The following is a 27,328-nucleotide window of genomic DNA, read 5'->3' on the forward strand; positions in this document are numbered from 1 at the left end:
ATCCTGTCCAGACGAGTATAATGAAATTACTATCGAAACGCGGTTCCGGGGCGTCCCTTGAAACTCGGCCGGCCAATTACGACGCTTATGGAGGGGCCACTTTATCATCGCGAAGATTATAAAGGATTTTAAGGCCTCCGTGGCTCAACGGGCGATAACAATTTTTATCGGCGTAACTGCCGGAACGCGAAATTCCCAGCTACGGCTAACCGCTAAATCATCTTAATCTTTAATATCTCAGATACCGCGGAAAGCATTTAAGGAATCCCGTTCTCGGCCAATAAAAAAGCCCCTCCAGAGTCTAATCTCGTTCGTATACCTTTAACGAGCACCCTGGAATTCGGAATTTCGTTCCGTTGATCGATGCTAATTGCAATCTCGTCGCTGGCCGTTTGATCTTCGATACATCGCGCGGAATCGAAACGCGAACTTTCATTAATTTTCTCTCGTTTTTCTTTTTTTTTACCGATTTCTTGTTCGCCTTTGAAGCCACAAAGGGCATTGAGGCTTCCGTCGCGAGTTATTAATTTACGAATATCGTATCAAATACGGTTTCCGAGGTATTTAAAGTATCCTTTCTCCGATATTGAATCACGCGTTATCTGCCAATTTTCCTTTATAAAAGCATCGAAAAAGTTCGCATTCGAAGAGAGCTATGGGCTCATAAAATATCTAAAATATTTTGCAATTTAAATAATTCTTTCTCGTGGCAAAGAGCACCCGCTTCCACGCGGAATTCAATTTATTCGACCCCCCGGTCTGCTTAATACTATGAATATGAAAATATTCATATTTCATGTACGAAATAAGAAACCCTATATCCAGTGGTCAATAAAACATAAGGGAACTATCTGGTGACAGAAAAAACAAATGAGAAAATGTAAATAACTCGGTAATCAAGTTATGTTACACGAAAAACCGTTTTTTTAAACAAAAAGAATTTGTGAAAGCTACCATAATATTTGACAGGATATTCGACGACGGAACAGGTTCCTTTGTTTGTCCATGAAAAATATTTACTCTAGTGTAAACTACATATGTACGTGATATGGAAGAATGGGCAACAAGGAGCATTGCAAACATTTATTCAAGCTTCGAAAACGAAATTTGAAGAATTTGTTATCAGCGTATGTTATGATTACAATTATTTCATAGCTATACCCTGTATGAAAATTAGGGAATATAATTTTCAATGGACCCTAAATGCGAACCGTAATACGGATTCTATGATCGGAAATGAGCTAGAATCATATTCGCATGGTTTGTAAAGGATATTCCATTACAAGAACGATCAATTAACGGATGATCCGCAGTTGATCGCGTACTCGTAATGACGCTATTGTTAATTGAACCTTCTATAGCTGCCTCGCGTGACAATTGCGATCAATATTTATTGGTGATTATTTTTCTCCAAAACCTAACAATTCATACTTGCAAAAGCAATCCGGAATGAATACTTTCGAGCTTATCCGAAGCTTAACGAAATTAAAATAAATAGATTTCAAACAAATGACAATGATATTTCAGCCCCAAAACAGGTTAACAAATTATTATTTTACAACAAAGAATATTTTCCTCTGAAATCGTTCTACATCAAATCCTTTGTGCTCCACGAAAAAATGCCTAATAAAAGTCAGTCTTTTTCGAACTGGCGATCGAAACAACTCTGAATAAAACCACCTCTGTCACTTCGTTGCAAGTGGCTTGCTGTTAAATTCATCAAGCTCCGGCAGCTTTCTTCGATTCTCTAAAATTCATTTACGACTGGCAGGACACGATCGTGCCCCGTAAAAGTAACAGGGAATCGAATCGGTCCTTTGTCTTTCTCCTGATAGTCGTATCTCGTTATCGTCGTACCTTTGCGATATTAAACACTTCCCCTGATTATTCAAACTGCTCGACGACTGTAACCGGTATCACTTCGTCATTAATTGAGCTTATTTTCAATCGTTTGTTCCCTTTAAAACCGGCCACTGGCGAGCCTTTTCGATCGTCGCTAAATTAAATGAAGCCATTTTATTACGCATCCAATCCCATCGATAAAGGGACTTTCAATTAATAAGACTTCGTTACGTTTCTCGTCATAGCACCTACAGTCACCCTGCATGAGTTCATTCGATACAATTCCTTGCCCACCGAACGAACCGTCGCTTTTTCCACCCGGTAATAATGAGACAGGCGAGGAACATTTCCCTCTGAAATTAAATACGCGTAACACTCGTACGGTTTTAATTATTTTCTGAATATAATTTTTAGCAATTCCGTAGTAGAGATACGCAATTAATTAATCGTGGAAAAATATATGTAATGGTAAAAAGAATGCTCATTCGTTGTGTATATAGTAAATTTATTATTGTAATTAAACTGTCAGAATAAAATTCCAAATATTATGTAAACTATTTGTCTTTAATGGGACTATTGTCTATCTTTGCTCGGCAAATTTTTACAGGACAAATATTCAGATTTTTATTTGGAAAAATTTAATTAAATTCGGTCCAGTATCAAAATTAACGAACGCGTTGGAAGCTTGCCGAACACGGTCTCCGTGAAATATAATATCGTACGCGCTGTAGAAAAATTACCAGTTCACACGTACGCGAAAATACACAACGAAGCTCGCAAGGGTCTGACCAACGACGCCTGGATCCCCTGGCGTCCGAATAATTCGACTTCGTATCCCTGAACTCCCTCGCGCCGGAGAAAAATCAGATGTAACTACTAAATTCAAATTCCAACGCGTGCTCATACCTGTCCAAACGAATAAAAGTGTGTGTACAATGAGTAAACAGAAGTATGTAACTCGATGTTACTGGGACACGAAATTCGTAAACTGTTTCCAGCGGAGGTGATTTACAGACCAACGTTTGTCGGACACCTATCCGCCGAGATGACTTATTCCCCTCGGTCCTGGATACATTTCTGTATGGTAAAATATATCTATCTATGCTTTTCTAATTTTTCTACTCTTGCTCAAACACGTAAAATAATTGTTCGTAATTAAGTGAAGTGAAACGAGCCAGTGACGAGTACGCCAAAATGGCAAACTAGCACAGAAATTCCTTTATTAGTACGCACGGTCTCTACGACGGTAACTTAGAACAAACACGAGTCAGTCCGGAACGTCAATCGAGTCAATAATCGTGGGGTGGCCATTTCGCCCGCGACAGCCAAAGTAGTCCGGCCGCTATCGTAAACGCAAAATGGACAAAGTTTATCGTAAACCGTGCCCCCGGTGCGAATAGTTTGGATGTGCGCGCAATAATTGGTCGGGAACCGAGGCGTCTGGGACAACGGACGCCCCGAACCGGACCGAAGTAGACCGGGTCAGCGGCGCGAGCGCCAAAGTTGCTCGCGCGTCGCGCAAAACATCGCCGGGCAATTCGCGTCCCGCGGAACGTTTCTGATTTGTCGGCCGTTCGGTGTGAACCTCGTTAAGTTCTTCAGCCCTTTCGTGGCTTGACTCCAACCCTGATAGGTGGGTGGGGGGGTCCAAGTTTGGTCGGCGAGCTCCGGATGCGACGCTTTCTTGCCCGGGGACCGGTCATAATGGCGGCCGATAAGTGCGCGGGCGCGGGCAACGGGAGAAAAAAGCAAAAGGCACGGAACGGAAAACAACCAGCGCGAGGAATTAGGGGTTTCGTTGGCCAAACGGAAAAGGCCAGACGCGGAAAAGCGAAACAGGAAGGTAGAACCGTGGGGTGAGGAGGAGGGGAGGGGGGAGGGGAGAAAAGTTTCAGCGATCGGGCGGTGGGCAAGAGCCCCGGGACGAGGAGGAAGAGGAGGGGGGCGAACCAGGGAAAAAGAAAAGCTTCACGCTATTTTAATCCGAGAGTGGGTGTCCCGGCAGACGCAGATTTAATCAACGGCCATTATGCGCGCTCTCGCTGGAATGATACAGTTTTGTTCGAGTTTCTTCGGGACTTTTCGCGCCGACGGCTCTGAAAGAAGAGCTATCTCTGCTCCAGGTTACCAATTACCACCTGGAAACTTCTTCCCCTCGTTCCGGGCCCCTTTTTTCGTCTCCTCCCCTCCTACCGCGCCTCTTCTATCTTTCTATCGCGTCTTAATTAACGACACCGCCCGAAGAGGCTCGCCGCCCGGCCTAGGCGGCGATCATTTCACTTTCGTCGCCGTTCAGAAAACTTCCCTCTCTATGATTTTCCTGCCCCCCCGGCCGTTCCGTCGACCCGGTGTTATTCAATTCTGCCCCGACTCTGTTTCGCCCGCCTCTGGAGCACAGAGCTCGCTGCTGAATAGGTTTTGTTACGTATCCAGACCAAGGGGAACACGTTTGCTGTATCTAGGAAAGTTGTTCAGGTGCGCGCTTCACTCGGCTAACGACCTGCACCCGCGGATTCAATCGGCATGATTAGGGCCGGGTTAGGATGCTTTTTCGCGGTGTTTGCTGCGTCAACAGGTTCGCAAACCGCGAATATTAGCTGCGGTTAGCGCAAACGCTTTCCCTTTCTGCTGGATTCCACGGTCATGCCTCTCTTCTTGCGCAGACAAATTGGAATCGTCAGATTTCGGATGGAGAATTCGGGGCAAGGCCCTCAGAACTGATTTGAGTCTCAGCCTCGGATGCTCCAACAGATTAGGACTCTAAAAGAAGTCGTGGGATAATCCCGTTGCAACAAGGAATAACTATTATTTTGGGGATAAATATCTAAAAACGCATCACGCATTTGGATTCAGTGACCACTCTTTCCATTTATCTTTGTAGATTCCTGTCCAAGAGTACCAGCACTATACTCGGAAGCTTTCAAAACGATGCTTTCATACTCGTGCTTGGTCCCAGCTAGTGCAAGCTCGAGAATAGCTAAGAAAGGAGCGTAATCTCGTTATCTACTTTAAGCTTTCAGAAAATATTTCACGCGACGAGGCTTAGGCTACTCTCCGCAGGAAATTGTTAAAGCCTACTTTGCGGCAAATTATGCTCGCGGATAGCCTTTTGAACGTGCCTGGAGCACATAAGAGCTGTAGACGGAATCGTGAATTAGACACATATTCTTGACAAAGCTGAAACAGGGATCGTTGCGGACCGCCTGAAAGGGAGAGACGTTATAATTTTGCCCAGAACTTAATTGGCTTTCCTCCTGAAAGCTCGCGATTGAATGTTAATGCAATAACCAATACTTTTAGCAGATAAATCCTGCACGAGACGGGAGACAGGCTCGACGTTGTGTCAGCTGATGCTGAAAGATGAAGAGCAAAGCTCCCGGAGCCTAGAAGCCGGGGAGCGTGCTGCTCAAACTTAAATCCTTTTCTGAAGTCTACCCGTTTGGCCCGTCTCAACGGTTAATGACACTTGCCTCAAATACTAAGCCCACGGCTTTTGGGAAAAATTTAAATGGATGACTTATCTTCTAAGTAAGGATTAAATAACAACAAGGATCAACTTTAACGAACGGTCCGTTTAATTTCTCGGGACCGGGTTTAGTAATCCTCCGGGAGGGGCGTCGGGGGTTCTAGGGTATCGAGTTCCGACAATACGAACGGAATACACGCGATCGGAATTATTTTCCCGCGGAAATTAACCGCCGTCGACTGGCGCGTCCTGCAAAGCTCTCAGATTGACCAGAGGGAAGTATTTACCGCATTCGATCGATACAGACTAATTGTAGGATTATCCCTTAATCAGGCAGTAACGTCCGATTGGCCGGGAATAGGAATCGCGTGATGTTTACTTAATTAGGGACCGCACTATCATACAATTACATTGCAAATGGAGTAGCGCCGCGAATCAATATTTCACGAGTACGTTGCACGAAAGTTTCAGAGACCGTTTTTTACAAGAGAGAAACCCATTCTCCCAGGGGGAGGATTTCTGCCAAAGATTTAGACCACACGAACGATCAATGTCGAAGGTCTTGACAGTGAAAAATCGAGAAACATATGTTGCATCAGTTTACACGAGCATTCGAACGAGGAAAATAAAGGGGATTTTGCGGTCGACCCAATGTCTAATACTTGCTCCCAGTATAAGGACGATTGAAACACTAAGGGTTCTCATTAAGAAGGAATACGAGGTTGCAAAACGACTTGATAAAAATGTATAGCTATCGAAGCATCGTTTTACCTTTTCAATAGCGTTCTCCTCCGCTTAAAACGAGTATACAAGCATACGAGAGTGCTCGTAAATAAAGTGGCTGCTCTTCACGGGGTCGAAACGGTGAAAAAACGTTCCATCTTTCCGTTCTAATCGACTATTTTGTGACACTTCATCGGAACGGGGAAAAAAGCGGTAGCGAAATTTTTCGGCCCGTGGAGAACGGTTAAAAATATTACGCAATCTTCGAATGAAATAAAACTGGACACATATGCCGAGATACACTCGTATATACAATGCGCGGCGCATCGTGACGTGAATTGGAGACACACGAACATTGAAAAATAATTCGTACTCTCTATTAGGATACAATACGACTCGCAATTCCTCCCAGGGCTATTTTTTCACGATCCCAACGCTGCATCGTCACGTGTTCCCTGGCAATTTTGAACGTTATATGTGTAGAGAGCGTTCTCGGTGGCCTTGAACGTCAAATTGATTTTCTCTCGACACGGTCCAGCGGTCGCGTAAACGACAAATTTTCAAAGTCAGTTCCCTCAAAGACCAAGCCCCGTGCGAGAAGTTTGTACCACGGTTTCGTGTTATTTTTGTACGACAAGTCGCCCACATACGTGTCCGGACTTAACAAGCGAGTTCTACATTTGGAAACTGCGGAAAAAGTCCTGGTAAACGCGGTCCGCAAACCCGCCATTTCCGAGATACGAGAAAGATAAGAGACAGAGGGGGTGGGGGGAAGTGCTCTCGGTGGCCTTGAGCGGCCAATTGATTTTCTCTTAACGCAGTTGAGTGCTCGCGCAAGCGACGAAATTTCGAAGCCCGTTCCCTCGAAGACCGAGCCTCGCGCGACAAAAGTTTATTCCGCAATCTTTACTTATTTCCACGCGTTTCGACTTTCTGATCATTCTGAGCATTCGAAATAAATGACTCGATCGTACGTCCGCCTTTAATATCTATTAATACACGCAGTTGAAAGGAACAGAAGAGCAGAGAGCAACCGACATTCACGATTCCGCTAACAATGAAAAATGGTTGGATCCAATCGAGCTATCTTTCGCTTTATATATATATATATATACATATATATCGTCGTACAAGGGCAGAAGGAACGCCGTCGGTGGATGCAATTACAGAGAGAACGGACGCAAAATTAATGCCAATCGATTTCGTGGAAACAGTGGATTCTTCGTCCGGCAGACCGGGCTGGCAACTCTCGAAAATTAACGACGACAAGTCCGTTCGCGTTAGGTTTTCGTAAGACTTTCGAGATGCGGAGATACGCGACGGAATAAAAAAAAAAGAAGTAAAAAGCAAGGTCTGGGTTATGTGGAAACGGGGTTGCAACGCGGGAGCGATTTGCGGGCGAAAGAGAGCGAGAAAGGTGTGCTCTATGGCGGTAATTATGGTGGTTGATGAGAGTTTCACGCTAGGCCGAACCGCAACCCACCATCGACCCACTGCGGAATCGAGGGACGCCCGTGTGTATTTAGTTCTGTCTGCGTTCGCCGATAAACCGTCAACGATGCGTCGCCCGGCGGTTCCAAACGTCCAAAAAGTGATTAAAAATCGCAATTACGTTATGTAAGCTTGAAATCATGTAAAATACTGTTTACGACGATGGCAGAGTTGGGTTACTTTATCCTGGTTGGTGTTAAAATGCAATGGCGTGGAAATCAAACCTGTATATTGTAAACTGGGGTCTTAGAGATCGGTTGTTTAATGTTGGACGATGTTTGAACAGCGTTAGGCTGACGATATGTCGAAACTCGGATTTTGTTAATAATGTAACAGTAATTTTTGTTTACCTTTCGTATATTCGAGGCGAGAGAGAGAGAATATTTTGGGAAAACCGCTCCGGACGTCGATCGAACGTCGACGCGCGAGTTCTGTTGCGGGCGGGGGCGTGAAAGCCATAAAACCAACGGATGTAGCGATTTATCTTTTTTGGAAATCTGTTTCTCGTTTGCAGATCCCGTTGTACCCGTTAAGAGGCTTTATTCGGTCGACAGGATTCAAACATTTGCTTGCGTTCCAGGGTCCACTGCCGGTGGCAGACGAAACTATTTGCACACCTACTTTTCTTTTAATAGCTTCGAGTTACGGAGCAACGTATCCTGCTCAAAGTGGCGGGGGTTCTTCGTAAATATTTGATGTCTACAGAATAAACCGCATAAAGAGATCGTGTATATCATTTTCCCTCTCGGTAAACGAATTGAAATTAATGTGAAATTAGTGATTTTTATAAAACTCACCGAAAACATCGCACTTGATTCCCACATTATTTAATTAGTACTGAATATTTCTATATATCCTTGAAGCACTTACTAATGTGCACAACTTTTGTAGAAACTAATTTTTAAAATAATGCTCGTATCAAAAGTTACGAGGGATTAAAGGCATGTCGGTCTGGATGTCTGACTATATACAGACCCCTATCACTTACTTTCTACTCCACTAGGCCTTCGATAGAAACTATTATTTTTTATTATAAAATACAACCGACAAGGTCTAGTTTTAGGCACCTAAGCCCCAATTTATCCATATCAGGATTTATTCGATAGTATATGGCACAACCAAACATTTATTTATATACTATAGTAATTTGAACATAAACCTCGCAAATGTTTATATCTTCTTGAAGCTGTTACTGATCTGCGCAACTTTTGTAGAAACTAATTTTTTAAATAATGCTCGTATCAAAAGTTACAAGTAATTAAAGACCTATCGGGATGGATGTCTGACCATATATCGGCTAGTATCACTAGTGTGGAGATATATCTTCCCATAACTTTCCAAGTAAGCGTTATTTCCAAAAATAGTTCCAACGATAGTTACTCGATTTGGCACGCCCTTAAGGACTACGAAAAAAAAATTTTGAAATTCCAAATAAAATTGTAAAATGACGCCCGTATTTAACCGGTTAAAGTGACTGTTTAATATTTCGCCGTTGTGTAAGTGCTCGTACCATTTCTGGGTCAACTTTGTCCACTACAATAATCGAAAATCTGATATTTACGGTCGAACGAGACTATTATTTACTAATAATAAACCAGTACATCGCGATTACTGGTTCAAATACCAAAGGTATTATTATTGCTTCGTGCTTCCCATAACCCCGGCGTCATACCGGGCTGAATGGCACGCGATCCACTGTGCTTGTATCCGCATTTTTCCCCCCAGTCCTTTAGATCGCCATCTAATATCGGCTATGACGTGGCCGGTGACGGCGTACGAGAACGCATTTCCGGCGGAGCTCATTTTTGCTCGATTATCGCGCTTCCCTCCGAGGACACGGAGCATCCACGACCCGGTTTTTGTTGCCGCGAAAAGCCGCGTAGATATGCCCGTACATCGTTTTGACCCGTCGCTCCGCAGAATTTCTTCTCTAATTTTTCTCCGGTCGATGCTTTCCTTTTGTTTTGCGAGAATCGTTGAGCGCTCACTGGGAACGAATGTAAATACCGAGAACGAGAACGTTGCTCGGGTGGGAATGCTCTGACTGTGCGGTTTCCCTTTTTTTCTCTCTCTCACACACACACACACACACACACTCTCTCTGTCCCGCTGTTTTTATTTCGCGAGCATCGTTGATTCAGAAAGGATAGCGAAAAGAGGCAGAAATAATTACAGGCTTGTGTTCTCCCTTCTTCCGAAAAATTTACGTCCTTGGACCTTTTTTCATACTTTCAACCAGTCCTTTTAACAAATTCCGCGAGACAGATATAATTGCTTGCATTATTTACAGTCGACGTGCGCTGTTGTGACTCCCGTGGCTGTGCTTCAGTTACGGAGTTCGTAGGGAAACCGCCGAAAGAGTACGAATGATACTAAATTCCTCTAAACGTTCGCGCATTTTTTTGGATAAAACCACGAACAAGAGAGAGCCTCCTCGAACGAAAATATGTCGGGACAATACATTTTTCTTGATAGAAATCTGCGTCGAATATTGTTACGCTGCTAATGGACGGTGTCACTATGTTTTCATTTACGTGCGTAGAGTTGCTTGCGAAAGCAGCTTCAAACATTTTTACGCGGTAATTTAATTTATCCCGTTAACAAAGCAAAATACACCGGACTACAAATTGTAAACAATGGTGTGTATACTTTACGATTAATTACACTGCGTTTGTGTACGTTTAAGTCCGTCTGGAGTTGTTTCCGTTTAGTTTCTAACCATAATCTGCTAAAATTGCAGAGAAGACGAAAGGCTGTCGGTTGTAGAATGTAAAAACCAGCAAATATTATTCCCTTTTGAGTTTTAAAAAATTTCCACTTTTAATTCGCGCTTTAGAAAAGCCGATATTGTAATTTACTTTTCATTTTCGTAATTACAGCGGTAATATGGATCCAGAATTAATCGCTTACACGATGAATACATATTTGAGCGTAAAACCATTGAAGCTGCTAAACGTTTCAAACTGTTTTTCGAAAGTCATTCTCGTGGAAAACGAGGACCAGGGTGGGAAAATTCCACTTCACGGTTTAAATGCATTTTTTTCACGAGAAATCTATTCTCTTTGTTGCGACTTTAAGAACGCGAACGCTTGGTCGCGTAAATTCTGCAGGCAACGAGAGTATACTTTCCGTGAGAAATCTTTCCGCGCGTCGTAAATTCCATATTTTACGGATTAAGGGGTTGCTATAGAGTGACGGGTTGAAAAATAGACCAGCATTTGAGAATTTTTTTTCTCGAGACGGCTATATACTATCAAATCCTCGTACATTGTTTAAAACTGCGCTCATCAAACTGCGAATCTACTGAATTTCGTGTAAATATTTTGTACGTAAATATGAATTATTCACACATGAAATAAAGTTTCCTTTTACTAAAAGAGTGCATAGTATTTAACTTGAATTTGCATGTATAACTACGAATAGATGACGAATGTAGAGTAGGGAGAACGAAAGATGAGAGTCGCAGTAGTAAGAGCCATGTTGGGGCAGACGGATTGAAATCTTCGAACGTAATTATCCGGAGAATAAAGCCACGAACAAAAAAATATTATTCTTTCTTTTCGACGTAGTTTTACACGTAGAATCATCCCTTGTTGCGTTGAAAAATAATTTCCAAACGCTGTCTTGGTTCTCGCGTGTTAACTTTTTATCCAACAAGCAAGATGACCTTTTGTTGCCTGATTTCACTCGCATTCTCGCTGTAAACGATAACCGTGGACCTCGGCGTCAAGGGATGATTGATTCGTCCATTAAACGGTTTGGGTTGTGGGGTCGGAGGGTTCATCTTATCCGCGAGAAAGAAGCCAGGAATGCACACGCACGCAAGTAAGGCGCAGCATAAGTTAAGAGAGACGGGACGGCCAAGTTTCCAAGACCGGTGCTGGCGACGGCTACGCAAAAACATAAAACAAGGAAGTTCGTAAACAGCTCGGAAGCAGTTCGCGAACTGTTCGTCATAGCGTGTGCATGCTACCCCGGCAGCCTCTTGGCCCGCACAAAGAAGACATTTGCGAGCAATTTCTTTGATCTTATCGCGGGGCTGAAGGGCTCGTAAAAACGTGCTGCCGGGCAGGGACGAAAGCCAAGTTAGTTTCAAGCTGCTCGCGAAACTTGTCGCGCTGAACGTCTCTGGCGATAAGTGTGTCACACGATCCCCGTTAAGCTTTCACGCGACGATTAAAAAACGACCAGCCGGGGGACACTGATAGCCGAATTTAGAGGCCGAAAAAAGGCAGCGCTTCCGACTATTTCGAACGAAAACTGAACCTTGGACGGAATCTCAATTTAATTAGTAAAATATATGGAAATATTCAAGACGAAATCATTTGAGTTTAGTCAGGATTATTTACACTTTTCTAGATGCGGATCTTATTGACAAATAAATTTGAAAACATAACACTGTGCATTGAGACAAAACGATGTATATCGAGGAAACGACAAATTATACGAGGATACGAAATAGATATGTGTGCCAGTTAGCTGGATGGGTATACATATATGATACATAACCTCAACTGTAGATACTGGATACGTATACATAACCTCAATTACTCTGCTCGCGTACGAAATATTTATCGTTCGAGTAAGCAACGAATCTTCTCCGTAACGAACGTACACGTTCAGCATTAAAATACACGATTTTGTAAACATCTTCCTTGACAATTGGAAGACGTTTAATGAATTTCAGCGAGATACGGAAGTATCTTAGCTGGGAAGTACCTATAATACAAAAGGTTTTAAGACATTAAGCTTCAAAGGCTGAGGTTCCTTAATTAACTGATAATCTGCTACACGAGGGAATATAACACAGAATTATTACGGGAGGAACTCTCTAACAACGCAATTATTCGCGAATGGCTGAGCAAAATTAATCGATTATATTTTACGGGTCCAAAATTCGAATTGCAACAAAATTTTCCTGGCTGGTAGTTCATTTGGCAGCGGAAGCGGATGGAGGGAAATATATTTTCGCGAAATCCGCTCGAAATTTTGCAAAATCTTCGCCGACCTCTCGCGAAACCGTCTTCGAAAATCCCTCGACGTGGTACCGTTCAACAAAATGAAATATGGAAAATGCGCCGCGACATATTGCATAAATCTTGCTGCAGGGGAAATTCGATCGAAATTGCGTCGATCGTGCTCCACTTGTAAATTTATCCCACGGCAAACGCGTACGAAAACAACAACTCTCTGATAACGTTGACCCGACCACTGCTAAACTAAAACTGTACAATTTTCTGCCAAAACAAAACTTGGATTTCACGTAATCAAAGTAGAGATTGTAAATTTAATTCCATGTGTTTCTACGGTACAGTATCCGTAATTTTTAAAAACACGTTAACGTCTTGGAATTCGTTTTTTAAGTTCCACGATGAAAAATTCTGTCTTTATATGAGTGACGTGGACAGTCGAAGAAAAGGAGAAAAATAAACAACTAAAGCATCGAATTTTGTCAAGCATGGCGTCAATTAACTGATCTAATCGAGTCACCCGAAGGTAGGAGGGCCCAGACAGTCTGAAGGTAACCCGATAAGGGAATTCTCAAGGAAAAAAGAAAGCTAGGAAGTATCTCCGGCTGACACTTAACTTTCAAGAAGTCCCTGCTCTCTAAAATGATCAGTCCTCCCTTTGGCCAATAGCTGATGGCCTCAGTGCCTCGTCATGATTCCCTCTCGAGCCTCAGGCAACTTGCCAAGACCCGGTCGTCTGCGCTCGTCTCCTTTCGAGGCAGAAAATTCTGTCCAGAACGATTCGTATCACTTGTTACGTGGTGGCATGCGGACCACACCACGTGACAGTCGCAACTGCATCTCTCTGTGGGGTTGCACCAACCTTTGCAGACCGATTATGCAACGCCCAACACAACCAAATTCCCGCAAGCTTCGTGCAACTACTGTGTAGATCGTTATGATCGCGGTTTGATTCGTTCTAGCGATTTAAGAATGATCCGCCTTTATTCCCCTGCCATGCTGAAGTTGATTTAATTGGGCTGGAAAAGACTGAAACGAGTATCCAAGTTCCTAAATCAACGGAATTATTGGTAAATCAAGATTAATGGCTCGCTATGCTCGAAAATGAAACTATAGATCATGCCGGGTATAGAATGTAATTCCAGAAAGTGGGACAAGCTATAGGTAGATTCTAAACGAGGATAGAAAAAATTCATAGAGGAAAACGTTGAATTGCCCGCGCGGGACCATCCTTTGATGACATAATTTTTTTTTCGTTTGCCGCAACGGTGCAATATGCGCTCGCATTTCTTTTTTAAATTGAACTATGCATTTTTTTACATAAATCGATGAATCTCATTATTAAACAACGACCATTAGAAGTAAAAAACTTTACTAGATATTTCGTATCTCCTGTCGGGATATTACTCTATCCGTTTGAAGCCGTCATTAACGTTACAAACAGAGGCTTCAGAATATTCTCTCGTGGAATAATAATTACGGTTTTGCAACCGCGCTGTCACTCTTCGACCACGACTAATGACACGAATTTCTAGACTTTTCCCACTCATCGACCGAACCGTACAAGCCTCTGAAAGAGGAATGACAGCCGCTTTTATTCCCCGGTTCGACGTTGCGTTTATATTTCGTTCGCTCGTACGACCACTTACGTAAATCCACGTTCCGCGAAGTGTGCTTCTCCGAGCTTCCATATTTTATATTTTCGGGCAAGTCTGCGGGTAAACAGTTTAGAAATTGATGCCACTCTCGTACCTCCGACTACAATCGTTCTCGAAATTCTAAGGAAAAAGATAACAAAAATATTCTGCACAAAGAAAGGTAACTAAATTTCGTTTCTGTTGACACCTCCGAGTTAACAAAACACAGAAACACAAGCGGGGTAGATTTAATAGCAAGACGTTCGGGTTAACCACGCTTCTTATTCGCCTTATCTCGGAGTATTGGAGCAGAATTTCGTTAGCGTAATCGTATTTCAAGCATAAAATACTCCTATAGTCGTTGCTTCCTTAATATTGATTTATCATTAAGGAGCACAACGTGGTTTCTGATGGCGCATTATTCATTTGAATAATGAACTGTCAGTGACCTATATATTCCATCAATCGGAGGAATTTATGATCCCCTTCGAGCTTACGATATAAAACTGTCTACAGATAACCGTAAAATTGCAGAATAATAAATAAATGTTAAACTTAAACTCGTCAATGCGTATTATTTTTAATTTAGAAAAGACAATCAACGTTCAGTTAGTTATTGGAAAAACTTCCAAGTCCGCGACGCTGCGCGAAATTAATTCAGCAAATGGCATCTTTGTTTTCGCGAACAAACGCGGCCATAGAAACCGTAGAAAGTGAAGTTTCTGGAAATGTTCGAATAGTTCGGACAGTTTCTGCGAGTGTTCAAGGACTGAACTCCTTTCACGGATCTCCTGCTCGCGGTCGAAACGAATGGCGCGGCGGTAAATCAAAATTACTAATCCCAAAATAAATTGGAACGAAAGGAATTGAAAAATTTATGACATGCCCCGTAAAACCTCGAGAAAAAACTGCCTTCCCTACGTAAATCGACTTTTAACCTCAAACGTTGCGGCCCACCGGAAACCATAACTTCTTCTAAATGAAAGAAGCGTCGGTCAAAATTAATTCCAAATTAATATTGCAAGTTGAACAATTTTAATCATGTCAGATAGTAATAATTCCATTCATAATTTTCTTTCGAGATTAAATATCGATATAGAAGATTGAATATCGGTTCGAATCGTCGGATACGAGATAATTACATAGAATATTGCTATGCTCGAACAGCATATAATACAATTAATCGACATTCTTCCATTAGGTACATTGAACAAAGGAGGAGGATTATTATTCCTGTTTATTTAGTATTCTACAGCCCGGCAGAAAGTCTGATGAAATTATTTTCTCATCAGTAGATTAAATATCGATTTTTATCTGCTTGAATATTCAATGCGGCTCTCTGCGAATTGCATTTCGTAAATGCGATTCTCGAAGCTTGTCACGAGGTTTCCGACATCTTCAGCACTATTTCCTGCGTGCTATAAATATAATCATTGCGACCGTAAAAGATCACGCGTATATTTAATTGGAATTTCGAAAAAAGCGTTTACCATAGAGGATTCGAGCGTTGACCGATAGAAATATTTAATAAATAACGACCAGGAAATGAAAATGGTTGGAAACTAGGAGGCAAAAGTCCCTGCAACTCGACGAGGTTTCCGCCGCGCTAAGCAGAGCCCTCGCGTTCCGGAAAATGTTCCAGGCGCGAGTGGAAAATCGTGCTGTGGTAGGCGCGCGAAAAAAGAAAGATGTGACGATAATTGAGCAATCTTTGTGGCCCATCTGGAAATCGTGTTTTGACCCACAATTGGAACCCCCCGATCCGGAATATGACTGCTGCCCGTCAAAGGAAACTTAATTTCCGTTAAAAGCAACGAGTCCACCGCAACAAAACACCTATTCTCAGTTTTCGCCGTTGAAAAATTGCGTTTCATTGTGCTGTCTATTTTTCATCAACGAACCGTCATCCTTTGTTCGCGACAAACAATACAACGGTAACAATGTTTCCCGCGCGACTTGAAAAATCTCGAAACTTGAACTCTCCTCCTTTTTTTCCTTTTTTTCCCTCCCCTCCCACGGTCGACGCGTCGAGGCCGTTTAATTCGCGATCGCGACACGGCGTCGACGGAAAAACACGGAATTAATTCCGTGGCCGCGACCGCGGCGCTCATCAAGGCGTAATTCAATGATTGTTGAAAATGATGTTTGCCGTACGTAATGGCGCAAATCGATAGCTCGTATAAGCAGAGGGAAATTAACGTCGTGCCATCCGGTACACAGGACGTGTACCCGCTAGATACAGCCGGCATCGAAACCCTCAATTTGCGGGAATAGCCTGGACCTCTCCCAGCAAGGGACGATCCGCGCTGATCCATGATCCCTCGCTCGCTAATTACTGCCTACGTCAAATTCCCTCGATTGCAAACCGCTGCGTCGGACAACCGCAATAAAGATTTTGTCCCGATTAATCGGGATTTCAGGGTCTGGGAACCTTCGCTGGCCAGACCGCCTCTGTTCGAGATGGACGATACAACCGTTAAGGCCTGCAACATGCACTCCTGGCCACCGATACCGGGACCTGGCATCCTCCATGTTTTACAGATTTCAAATTTCTGCACGCTGCTTCGCCTTACAACTCGAGTGACATCGTGCATTTAACGGGTTATGCTATTTAAGGCTTTCGATTGCAAACTCCAGATCAATCGAGATCCTTCAATGGCTACCTCGCGCGGCCTGAGACAGAGACGTGACCCGCCATTTTGGAGACTTGGAATTTGTATGCTGCTCTGCTTTGAAACTCGGTTGGAACTCTGTATTTAATTGCAGGGCAACTCCAGGTGATGCTATTTAAGGATTCTGAGTGCGGACTCTATCCGAAGAATTGCTCCCAATTGCTAGTAATTTACTATCGGATAAATAGTAGATAATTCCACTCTTTTGAAAACGATTTCTACATTAGCATCTTGCGTTAGTTTTTCTAATCCTGACGAGCACGAATTTTCGTTGAGAACGTTAATCGGTCGAAGCAAATTCTCTGGTTTATCGATGAAGGAACCATCTATTTTCCAGCGCGGCCCGTTGGCGGCCAATTTTCTATCTCGGTGAGAAAAATATAAGATATTTACCGCTGATCCACGTGCCGTTGAAACTCTTAGGGGATAACGAGCCTGCGAGCCATTCTTCGAGGGAAATACCAGGTGCGCTTGGCGCTCTCGAGCCGGAGGAATCCGGGCTTCCGGTTAAAAGAACCGCCGCTGCGACGACCAAGCCGAGCACGACTACGACGACCAAGCCACCAGCCAGAAAACGCCGCCAGTTCCTCTGCTTTATCTTCGTCATCAGGTCCTGCAACAATCGAATCAAATCACGTTAAACACCGTCCGCTCTGGTCAAACGAAGCCACGGAATTAAACACCTTAATGGCCACTTTCCTGCTGGAAGCTACCTACCATTTTATAAATATTCAAGTTTCAGCTCCGCGTAGCTTCGTTCTTAAGCAAACATGCGAGTACCAATTTTATTAAACCACCCTACCTCAAAGACAGTATCCTCGTACGAAGGTTTAATGTTTGTCGGCACGCATGAATTTGTAATCGGAGGATCAAGTATTTGGAAATTTAAGAATTCGTTTTCCGCGTTTCTGGGAGAATTTTGAACGCGCTACGTTTCGAGATAACTCAGAACAACGAATGTTCTCTTTGGCTCGGAGATCACAAGCTTGTTCTAACCCCTAGCGTACCGCTTCCAGAAGGTTTTTGGACTCGGAATAACTGGCCCTCTCTTCGTTATCCAAGTCATAAAGGAACGAGCACGGGAGACCCGCCAGATTCTACTTGGCGTAAGGAAGTTTTCCCTTGAAGCCCTTTTGCTGCCAGAGTCTAATACAACTCCCACAGGGATCGGTCGCTACGACCTAATTTTCCCAAAACTTTAATTATTAATCTCTCGAAATAAATAATTCGTTGCTTAACAATTCCGATGAAAATAATTTCGACGAAGAACAACGCCAAATTAGAGAGGTATTCTTGCTCGGATGTTAAATATATATTAAAAATAAATGATATATTAATTTATTCGTTCCACGGTTCGAAGCCTAAAATGGGGAGGCGAAGAAGATACAAACGCGCTTCGTTCATCGATTAGGGGTGGATTCCTCCTTCTCCGGTAGCAGATTTTGAACTTGCATTCATTTTATCTGGAAATTAATTCCCAACTTCGCAAGTCTTCCATCCCCTGTAAATCAAAACTTCAGCGGCGATCTTATCAACTGCCATCCGCTGGCGGATATAGGAAACAGAAGAATCTGCCCAACTTTTTAACATTAAGATACTGAAACATCAGCTAGTTCATTACTTTATCGTTGATCTAATGGTACCTTTTTTTTGTATTAAATATATTGACTAAATCATGCTTTGGCGCTTTTATTTTGAACAACGAAAAGCTTCGGGTAGAAGACAGAAGAGATCTTTATGGACGAGAACAGAGATAGGCAGAGGTAATGAGGTAAATTGAGATTTTCCCGCCGATCGTACAATTCGTCGACGTTACGTTGTTTATCGTTTACGCGGGTGTGTCGATTTCTGCTTTGAAACCGACTTGGTCGACCGCTTCTATCAGAGACCCAACAATTCTCCCTCCTCCTCTTTCGTGTTTACTTTCGGAACCTTTTTAACGCGACGTTTAACTTCCCTGATGAGAACTTCATTCATGCATTTCCCAGGCTGTGGAAAGCGGTTGCCGGAATACAAAGGAGGCATTAAGCTCCGTTCATACGTACCAAACGACCGGTGACTTGCACGAGATTCAAAGGAAACCTGAACACTATCTGACTGCTAAGGTTAACCAATGGTGGACGCCATTACGGTTTTTCTACCCATAAAAAACTACATCGTTGCGTTCATCAACCATTTACCCTACAGACTAGCATGTTTTCGTTGTCTTTCTTCTCTTTTCATATTTTCTGGACTCAATTAATACAGTGTTTCCTAACTGGTGAAGATCAAAATATTACCCTGGTTCTTCGTGAATTTATTCAAATACTAGCAATTTCTATGGACTTGGGACTGTCAAATTATGAATGTAGAATCTATCGAAGAATTTTAAACGGACCTGGGGTTGGTGCTTCGTCAAATTCCCTCAGTCGCAGCAAGGAAAAGTCGCGAAAAAATTCGGGTGTTAGATCAACGATGCTCGATTTTCTTATACGAAGGTAAGGGACGCGAAGTTTTTCAGCGAGAAATGCTAATGCATTTAAAGAGTCAAGAGTCTCCGGCGTTGCACGTCGAAAGCAAAACTTTGTTTTAAAAACGGCCCGGCGCGGAAGACAAAGGGGCTAGACACATTTCACTACAATGGATGGTTATCCCGCGAAAGAGCAATTCTGGAATTCCAACAGCGATCCAACCGTACGTCAATGCAAATGCACGGAGTCTACAGACAATGTTTCGCTCCTCGCGATTGCAAGTTCGCCCCGGTTGCGTCGCAAATCGTTAATCGGATCCCAGCATCTGTTAGAACTTAACTCTTCGCGATACTAGACTTATGTAAAACAGTTTCGAGACAAAACTTGGAGCGGAGAATTTGTCCGCTAAATTATTCAAAGAAGCGCCGTAAAACCACGTTTCCAAACGCGTATCACTTTATACAAGATCAGAAATCAAACGCGAACGAAATTGGAGTTGCAAAAAATTTACGTAAAATCAATTTTTCAGTATTTCAAATGCAGCCATACGGATGCAAACATTACGGTTTCCTGTATTTCGCGGATGTACAAATAATCAAAAAAGTCTTTTAAAAAATGCTATTTTATTTACTTTCCCGAGCTGGACTGTTGATGGCCGAATATATTTTCTTGCAAGTTTTTAATAATTTTCGAACGAGAATATCGTGTATGAAATACGACTGCGTACCGGGCTTCCGATTGGACAGTTCCCTTATGGCATTCGTCGGGTCACGGCGTCGAAAAGTTAGGAGACTGCCTTCGAGCACCCTGAAAAGCTTGCTTTCCTTCGGATACTTTCATCCCTTCTCGTGATTTCTCACTTGCATTTTCCTTTCCTTTGCTTGGCTCGCGTGCACATCCAATTTTGATCCCATAAGCCTCCACTGCAGCTTCTCTGAATAACCAATCCCCCGACTGACCACGCCCCTTTCTCATTCCGCGCCGTTCGATCAACAGTAGAAAAAGGAAAACTTGGAATCCCGGAATTTCCTCCATTAAAAGGGAACAAATTTGACAGGTTTTGCAACCTCGTTTTCGTTGGCGTCTCGCGCCTTTCGTTAGAAAATAAACCGATATAAACTGCACCTCGCGTGGCAGACTCATTATCCCTTTATTCGCGGGGCGCACAAAAGATTCAAGTCGGCGTGTGACGCGTGTAAAATATTACGTTCGTGGCGATGGTGGGGTTTCCCGCTGGTCGTTAGCCAGGATCGCGCGTTGTGTAGGCAGCTTTAAGGCTTGCCACGCGCGATCAACTTTGAATGCGACGACGGCTCAAAGAGACTCGGCAGGAATAATCGCCCCGTTTAAAATCGTTCCGTTCGCGGGGCGTGGAAACTTAAACAAATATCGATTAGAACTCCGCGACGACGACGGTATCCGAAATGGTCGTCAAACAAGGAAGCACCAGCCCGTGGAAAGTTTTCAATTATCAGAGGAAACCGTCGAGAACCGATAAAACCTTGGGGCGTGTCGTCAGTAGGGGGCACGTATCTCCCCAACGATTACATTATATTCGAGCGGAATCGGGAAAATTTTTCCGAGACGAACACATCCCGAATAACTGGATAGAGAGAGCTACGTGGCCACGAGATTTCTGAAGATCGCGCCGTTTTATTGTACCTTTTATTACAACGTGGTTTCCGGCCCGGCGAGCACACCTAAGCGTCCGGCACAATTTCATTTTCGTTCGGTACTCGTAAATTCTCCTATGATCCTGGAGGCTTTCTTCTGGCCGGACCGCGACCTAAAAACTACTATCGTCCAACCGTCCGTATGATTCGTCGTATCGGATGAATGGTACGTCGACGGCCATGCTCCAGAGGATGATTTCGAACACTATTCTTTGGTAGAGATAAATGTGCTCTTAGGTACTCGAAGGATTAGACGGATTTCAGACACTTGGATACTCTGGTCCTCTCAGATACCAAGGTATCACGGTATTCAAATACCAGAATTATCCAGTGGGCAAGAATTGGGACTTTGTGGGCTCGAGTACCAGGATTCTGCAGTATTTAGGTGCCAAAATTATCCTAGTACTCAGCACTCAAGTACCAAGGTGCTCCAGTACCCGAATACCATGCTCCTTCAATATTTGAGTTATAGAATTCCCCATTATTCAACTACCAGGAATCTCCAGTACTCGAGTGCCAGTACTTTAAATTTAGTTCTTTAGAACGTTCTCAGTATTAAAGTTTGTTCAAGGTACTCTACACGATATTAATTCTATGAAAATTGTTATTAGCCAGTAAAGGTTCCTTAAAAGGTTTTTTAAGTGTTATGTTAAGGTCATCAGGAAAGTAACGGATAACGTGAGGCGACTAAAAGGATTAAAAGATTCCGCGACGCCGACTGTCTTGAACAATAGTCGCTTCCGTTCGATTCAGGGCAGTTCGTGCGTGACAGTCGCGACTGGAGGTGCAGTTTCCTCTCAAGATAAAGTTGTTCGATCTCCCACTGACCTTAATAGTCTGCGGTGGAAGACGTAATAAACATAAAATGTCACGTTCGGCAACTGGGTACATACTTTCGAACGACTGTGAGCGTTTCACGGTAGATTCAGGGATTGCGGTGAACGGAAACGCGGCATTAGGGAAACGCGATCCCAGGGATAATCCGTTGTTAAGAAAAAAGCTACCGACGACTATCCTTTTAAAGCCTGGCGAATGGATAACCACGCATGAACCTTGTGGACCTATCCTTACAGCCGCAATTGAGGATTCGCAAGGTACTCCGTGGAAGCGATAAGAAATATATGGGCGAGACGTGAGGTAATATCATGGCGAGTCTTATCGCGACCCTTGGATTCCATATTCTCGGCAAAGTAACAGCCCTGTGTGTCCTCAGCGGGGCAAGTTAAACGGCCCTCCGGCCGTTCCGAGTCTCTTTTATCAAAATTAAATTTGCCTCCCTATAGACACATCCGTTCCTCGGCGAAGAAGCAGGCTCGTCGCGGAATTTCATTTAACGAAATAATTATTTTCTGAAGGGAACTTCGTGCACGACCGGTGTTCCCCGCTCGTTGGAAAACTCGATCGGGCAGTATTTCACCCCGGTGTACAACTCGCAAATATTTGAGAAGAAGTTCGGAGCTATCGCCCCCGAAGCATCTCCGATAGTTTCAATTTATTCCGACAAGTTGAATTAATGGATTTTGATCACATTATCGTATTCAATATTTTAACACTCCCAACAACTTTTCCGTGGCCCTCGGTGGTAAACTAAGGTAAGATCAAAGCGTATTACGATAATCTAATAAACTCAGTCTCACCTGTTGCTCGAATAAATGTTCATTTAGAAATATTCATCAAAATGAGTTTGATTTATTTCTTTAAAAAAAAATGTTTCTACCCTCGGTTTGATAGTACTTGGACACTTTATTAAGTCCGCAAAATGTCTGCTGCGACGGAACTAATAATTTAACGAGTTTCGTGTAATTATCGCGTCGATCTCGAGACGAGGTAAATAAAATGTTCTTTGGCTATATTGAATGTCGCGCCAATAATACCAAGTGATCCTATTAGCGTTTCTTATAACGCTCTCGACCATTCCGGGTATTATAACTTCGCGACACTGATACGGCCTCTCTGTTTTAATACTCCAAAAGGTTCGAGGGCAAAACAGCCACAAGAAGCATAGGTGGGCGTAATTTCATTTATCTAAATTGGCGAAACTACGGTCTCTTCTACCCTTCGAGAAAATCGACCGTTAACCGGTCGATACGAGCGTCGACGGACGTCTTCTCCTTCGCGCTGCCTTTAAAGTGGTTCCAACCATTTTTTCTGATTTACGCGAACGCTCGACGTCGTGATTTATCGGCCCCGTCGCGTAAAACCGTAACGGGATTCGAATACGGCAGGAAGGAGGCATAACTTCTCGGGCCGAACAATTACTTTGTTACTCGAGCCGTTGGAAATAAACGAAAAATATACGATGCAAGTTTAGAGAATGCACAAACGTTCCCCGGGATAACAAATGCAACGACCAGCCATTTCTCTTTCTTCTTTTAATTACACAGAAAGGCTTGGCGACCCAGTAACTTCTGAACTTCAAAACTGTAACTGTGGGGTTTGATCTGAGAGAATTTGGGAAAATCCTTCGTAAACAACGCGTGAAAATAATTTTTGCAGATACAGTGCTGGTCCAAATAGTAACTGTGAGATTTAGAAATAAGAAAATTTGAGGAAATCCTGTGAAAATAATTGTTGAAGACACCAGTGCTGGCTTAATTGGTGTATTTTCCTAAGCAACACGACTGCTACCCATAATTGGCTCTTATTAGTTATATTTTCCTCGACGATAGTAGTCTTCAGCTCTTTCTACAAGTTCCCTATTGGATTAAACCAGGCGATTGCGACGTCCAAGGTAAAACAGAAACTCGATTTCTCTCGAATCACTCTTTCGCTAGACCAAGTAAACTTGGGACGAGTGTTTCGGGTCATCGCTGATTGGATCCTGATATGTCCACATTAATGGCGTATTTTCCTCGGCTTATGGGAGCCCAATTTTCTACAGAGGACCCGAATTTCCTTCGTCATGGTATTTTATATCCAAAAAGACGAAAAAACTGATCATATTCCATGGCACGAACAAACTATAATGCTTCCACCACGGTGCTTTATGGCCTTTTTTCGTGTAACGAAAATCGAATTCTCATCCTCGTGGGCGTCCAACCTACGACTACTCGCCATCGGTCCTAAATAAGTTTATTTTAGCTCACCAGGGGACAAAATATTAATAAAGCAATCCATTCGATCGAAGAATTGTTATCCCTTCGTTGCAAAGTATTTTATTTTGCAATTTTAATTTTTGTTTATAGGAAAAGTCCTTTTATTAAACCGATTTGAGTGACTCCAAAACGCTTCACTTTAGGACCCGCATTACTGAAGCATTTTGTACCCCTTAAACTGAGTACCGCGTGTCTCTAGAGTTAAAAGCTCTATTTCTCAACTTCCTGTACAATAATACCAGTACGAATTCGAAATAAAATTCCGTCGAGGAGGAATCGGTGCGCAACAATTTGCACCTTTCGAATACGTATCGAATTGCCCCCGGTATCAAGTTCCCTTTAAATACAAAGCGTAACGCGATCACCGCGCTATCAACTCGCATCGATTTGCAATTTTTCTTCTTATTTACAAAGAGTATGGCCATTTTTCTACGTTGCACGTACACGTACACGCCGCACGGACGGTATTCCATTCGAACAATTTATAACCCGAAGAATAACCCGATTCGAACAATGCCTCTGGGCGAGAAGTAAAAAATATTGGCATTAACGGTGTATATATACATATATATATATATATTCCCGCGCGCCGTCGAAGAACTAAAAAAGAAAATCTCGAGTCCCCAGGGGCTTGGAAGAGAGAAAGTAAGTAGTAACCCGCGCGATACGCGGCACATCATTATGAATGAACGCTGAGTTACCGTAATTACAGAATTTTAATTGGACCCTCGCAGCGGGCGAAGTTATGGCACGAGAGGCTGCAACTCCGGTTGCAAATCAATTTCATTAAAATATTCCCAATTACGTTCGAAACGTTAGTGGCATAACTCGGCGGATTCGCGCGCGCGCGCGAACCAAGAATAATACACACCGTGACCCCGATAGATTTAATAACTTCATGCTTAACAATTAACCGGGGCAAAGGGTGCGTGATAATTCCGTGAAAACTGTTTCTATCGACCGCGACAGAATTTAAATGAAACGACGTCCCGAACGGGCGCAAGTTCCCGCCGATGAACTTTCGCTCGAATTAACAGGATTTTATGTCCCCGGGACTTAACTGCCACGGAGTATAATTACTCGGATGCTGTCTGGTACTTTGACTGCTCGAGTACCGTGCACGGATCACGATCTTAAAGTACTCTGGATTCTTTAACACTTGGATCAGGGATCAGAGATCTGTGGTACTTGAATACCAGGGTTCTGTGGATTCGATACCGTGCTTCTTTAATATACAGATATCAGATATTAACTCGGTATTCAGGTACCAGAGTCCACCAGTACTCAAGTGTCAGGATTCTGTGGACTCAAGTACCAAGTATCCAGGACATTTGGTACCTAGATAACATGTTTGTACGACGTTTCACACTGCCAAAGACGGAATGTTTGAATTGTCTGTATCATCGGTACTCTAATAACGAGTACCGTTCCGAAGTAGATTTTTTAATAGAATAAAAATGTTCCCCAGCGTTCCTCTAACTGTTCCATCGCGAATTCTGAGTAATCCCTGCGGCAAAATAGGCTACGGCGGAGTATCCGTGACTAGGACCGTATTCGAAACCAATTACCAATCGTGCGGCGCGAACACTCGCGATGAAACTTGCACAATGCGGCAGTTGAGTGACCTGGTTCGCCACGGTATGAAAGGGGCATTAATCTCCGAAGGGTGAGCAGATCTCTCCGCATCTTCATTCGCCTCGCTGGCTTTCACTGGAGGATAGGCATAGGTACTTAATTGCATCCTTTCTCTTCCCGATGGTGAATACCGAAGCACCTACTTATCTGTTCTTAATACGCCGGTTTCGAGACAGTACGTGCGTTCGAGTCGGCTGCAAACCCTCCAGGCACAGTTGGACGAAATCCATTAAATTTTAAACATTCGATCGTCCGGAAAAACGAATGGCCCAGAAGACTAATAATAAATGAAGCGTACAAAATTTTGTTTGAATGTAAAATCAATGTTCACTATTGATTTTTGTTCCACCGTTGAAATTGCGAGGACTCACAACCGCGTTTTATAGCCATTAAATTTTTAATTCTTGAAGGAAAACCCCATGTTTCTGCATTCGAAGTATCGTATTGGAACGAGGTTTAAAAACAAAAAAAAAATGGAAAAGAATCGGTAGAGCGGAACGAAAACGGTCCGAAAGCATGTACATATTTGGCTTCGCATGAACGACGCGAGCACACATAATCACGTCTACAGTAACTTTTAAACTATGATTACGTCGTTCCCGATTACCGTGGCTCGCCATTATATTAATTACTCATCGTTTGCAATTAGCGATTTCAAAGTTTATGGTAATTAGAACACGAAGCGTCTCTGCCATTCATACAATAATTACCCGATTTGTCGTTACGACTGCCACATCGATTCCCATTTATTCGAAATGATAATTCTCAAATCAGCGTAAACATTCGTCGTGAAAAATTGCTAACGATGCCTATCAAACGAGAGATTGTTAATTCAAGCGAGCACAAATATTTGCATGCGGTAGCGACGAAATTTTCCATTGTTCCCCTGTAATGATAGTCTGCAGGAACAATAACCACGATATGCAACGAGCCGATCGACGCAAGACGCCATTCGCATCTAAATCTTGGCGAATTTCACGTACACGCGTTGCCCAATCCGCCAATCCGACCCTAAGCAACGACCGGTTCATGAAACGAGCATTAAACTCGTTTCCCCAATGTCATTACGAACCGTATAATGAGCACAATCGAATAACGACACCACCCACGCAACGATACTTTACCAATTTTGCGGAACAAAATTATTGCAATAAAGAGATAGTACCTGTTTAAGGTTTTATGGGTGTTTTTAACAGTGGAAAATAGTATTCTTCTTTGTAATTGAGTATATAACTCTGAATCGAAAGGATGAAATTCTAGAACCTGAATGTTGAAGAAACACGGTATCGAAGTGCTAAAGATTCTAGGTACTTGGTACTCAAATGCACAGAATCCTGGTATTCGAGTACTATGCTATCTATGCTACATATCTTCAGTTTATTTGCTTGTAAAATATTTTTACGCGTCAGGTTCGTATCTAAAATTCACTTTTATACCGATAGATCGCCGAGACATCACACCGTGCGACGTTTTAATCTTGCAGGTGGAAAACAACGAGGAAAGACTGCGGATCAAACGTCCTCGTGTTTAAAATAGCATCTTCGGTCGTTGCAGAAAAGTCTTCCCGTGAAAGTAGCGACGATCCACGACGCTACTTTCTCCAATCTAAGCGATCCGGGGTTAATATTCATGGGAAACATAAATGGATTCGACGGCGCAGCCTTTGAGCAACGG

At 43.0% G+C, this 27,328-nt stretch overlaps 1 protein-coding gene across 7 annotated transcripts in view; it reads right to left on the minus strand.

Annotated features, from left to right (window-relative positions):
• The window catches only part of LOC122396135 (venom dipeptidyl peptidase 4-like), a 203,844-nt gene that overhangs the window by 157,126 nt on the left and 19,390 nt on the right, over positions 1-27,328 (minus strand). For all 7 annotated transcript variants that reach the window (XM_043394280.1, XM_043394279.1, XM_043394276.1 and 4 more), the window contains one exon: positions 17,195-17,414. In XM_043394280.1, the coding sequence (XP_043250215.1) occupies positions 17,195-17,408 (214 nt within the window). In that variant the 5' untranslated portion in view covers positions 17,409-17,414. The remainder of the gene's footprint in view (positions 1-17,194; positions 17,415-27,328) is intronic.

Source organism: Colletes gigas, unplaced genomic scaffold (genome assembly GCF_013123115.1).
Source record: "Colletes gigas isolate AHSC1104 unplaced genomic scaffold, ASM1312311v1 Colletes_gigas_Sc00007, whole genome shotgun sequence".
In the NCBI taxonomy this organism is placed as follows: Eukaryota; Metazoa; Arthropoda; class Insecta; order Hymenoptera; family Colletidae; genus Colletes; species Colletes gigas.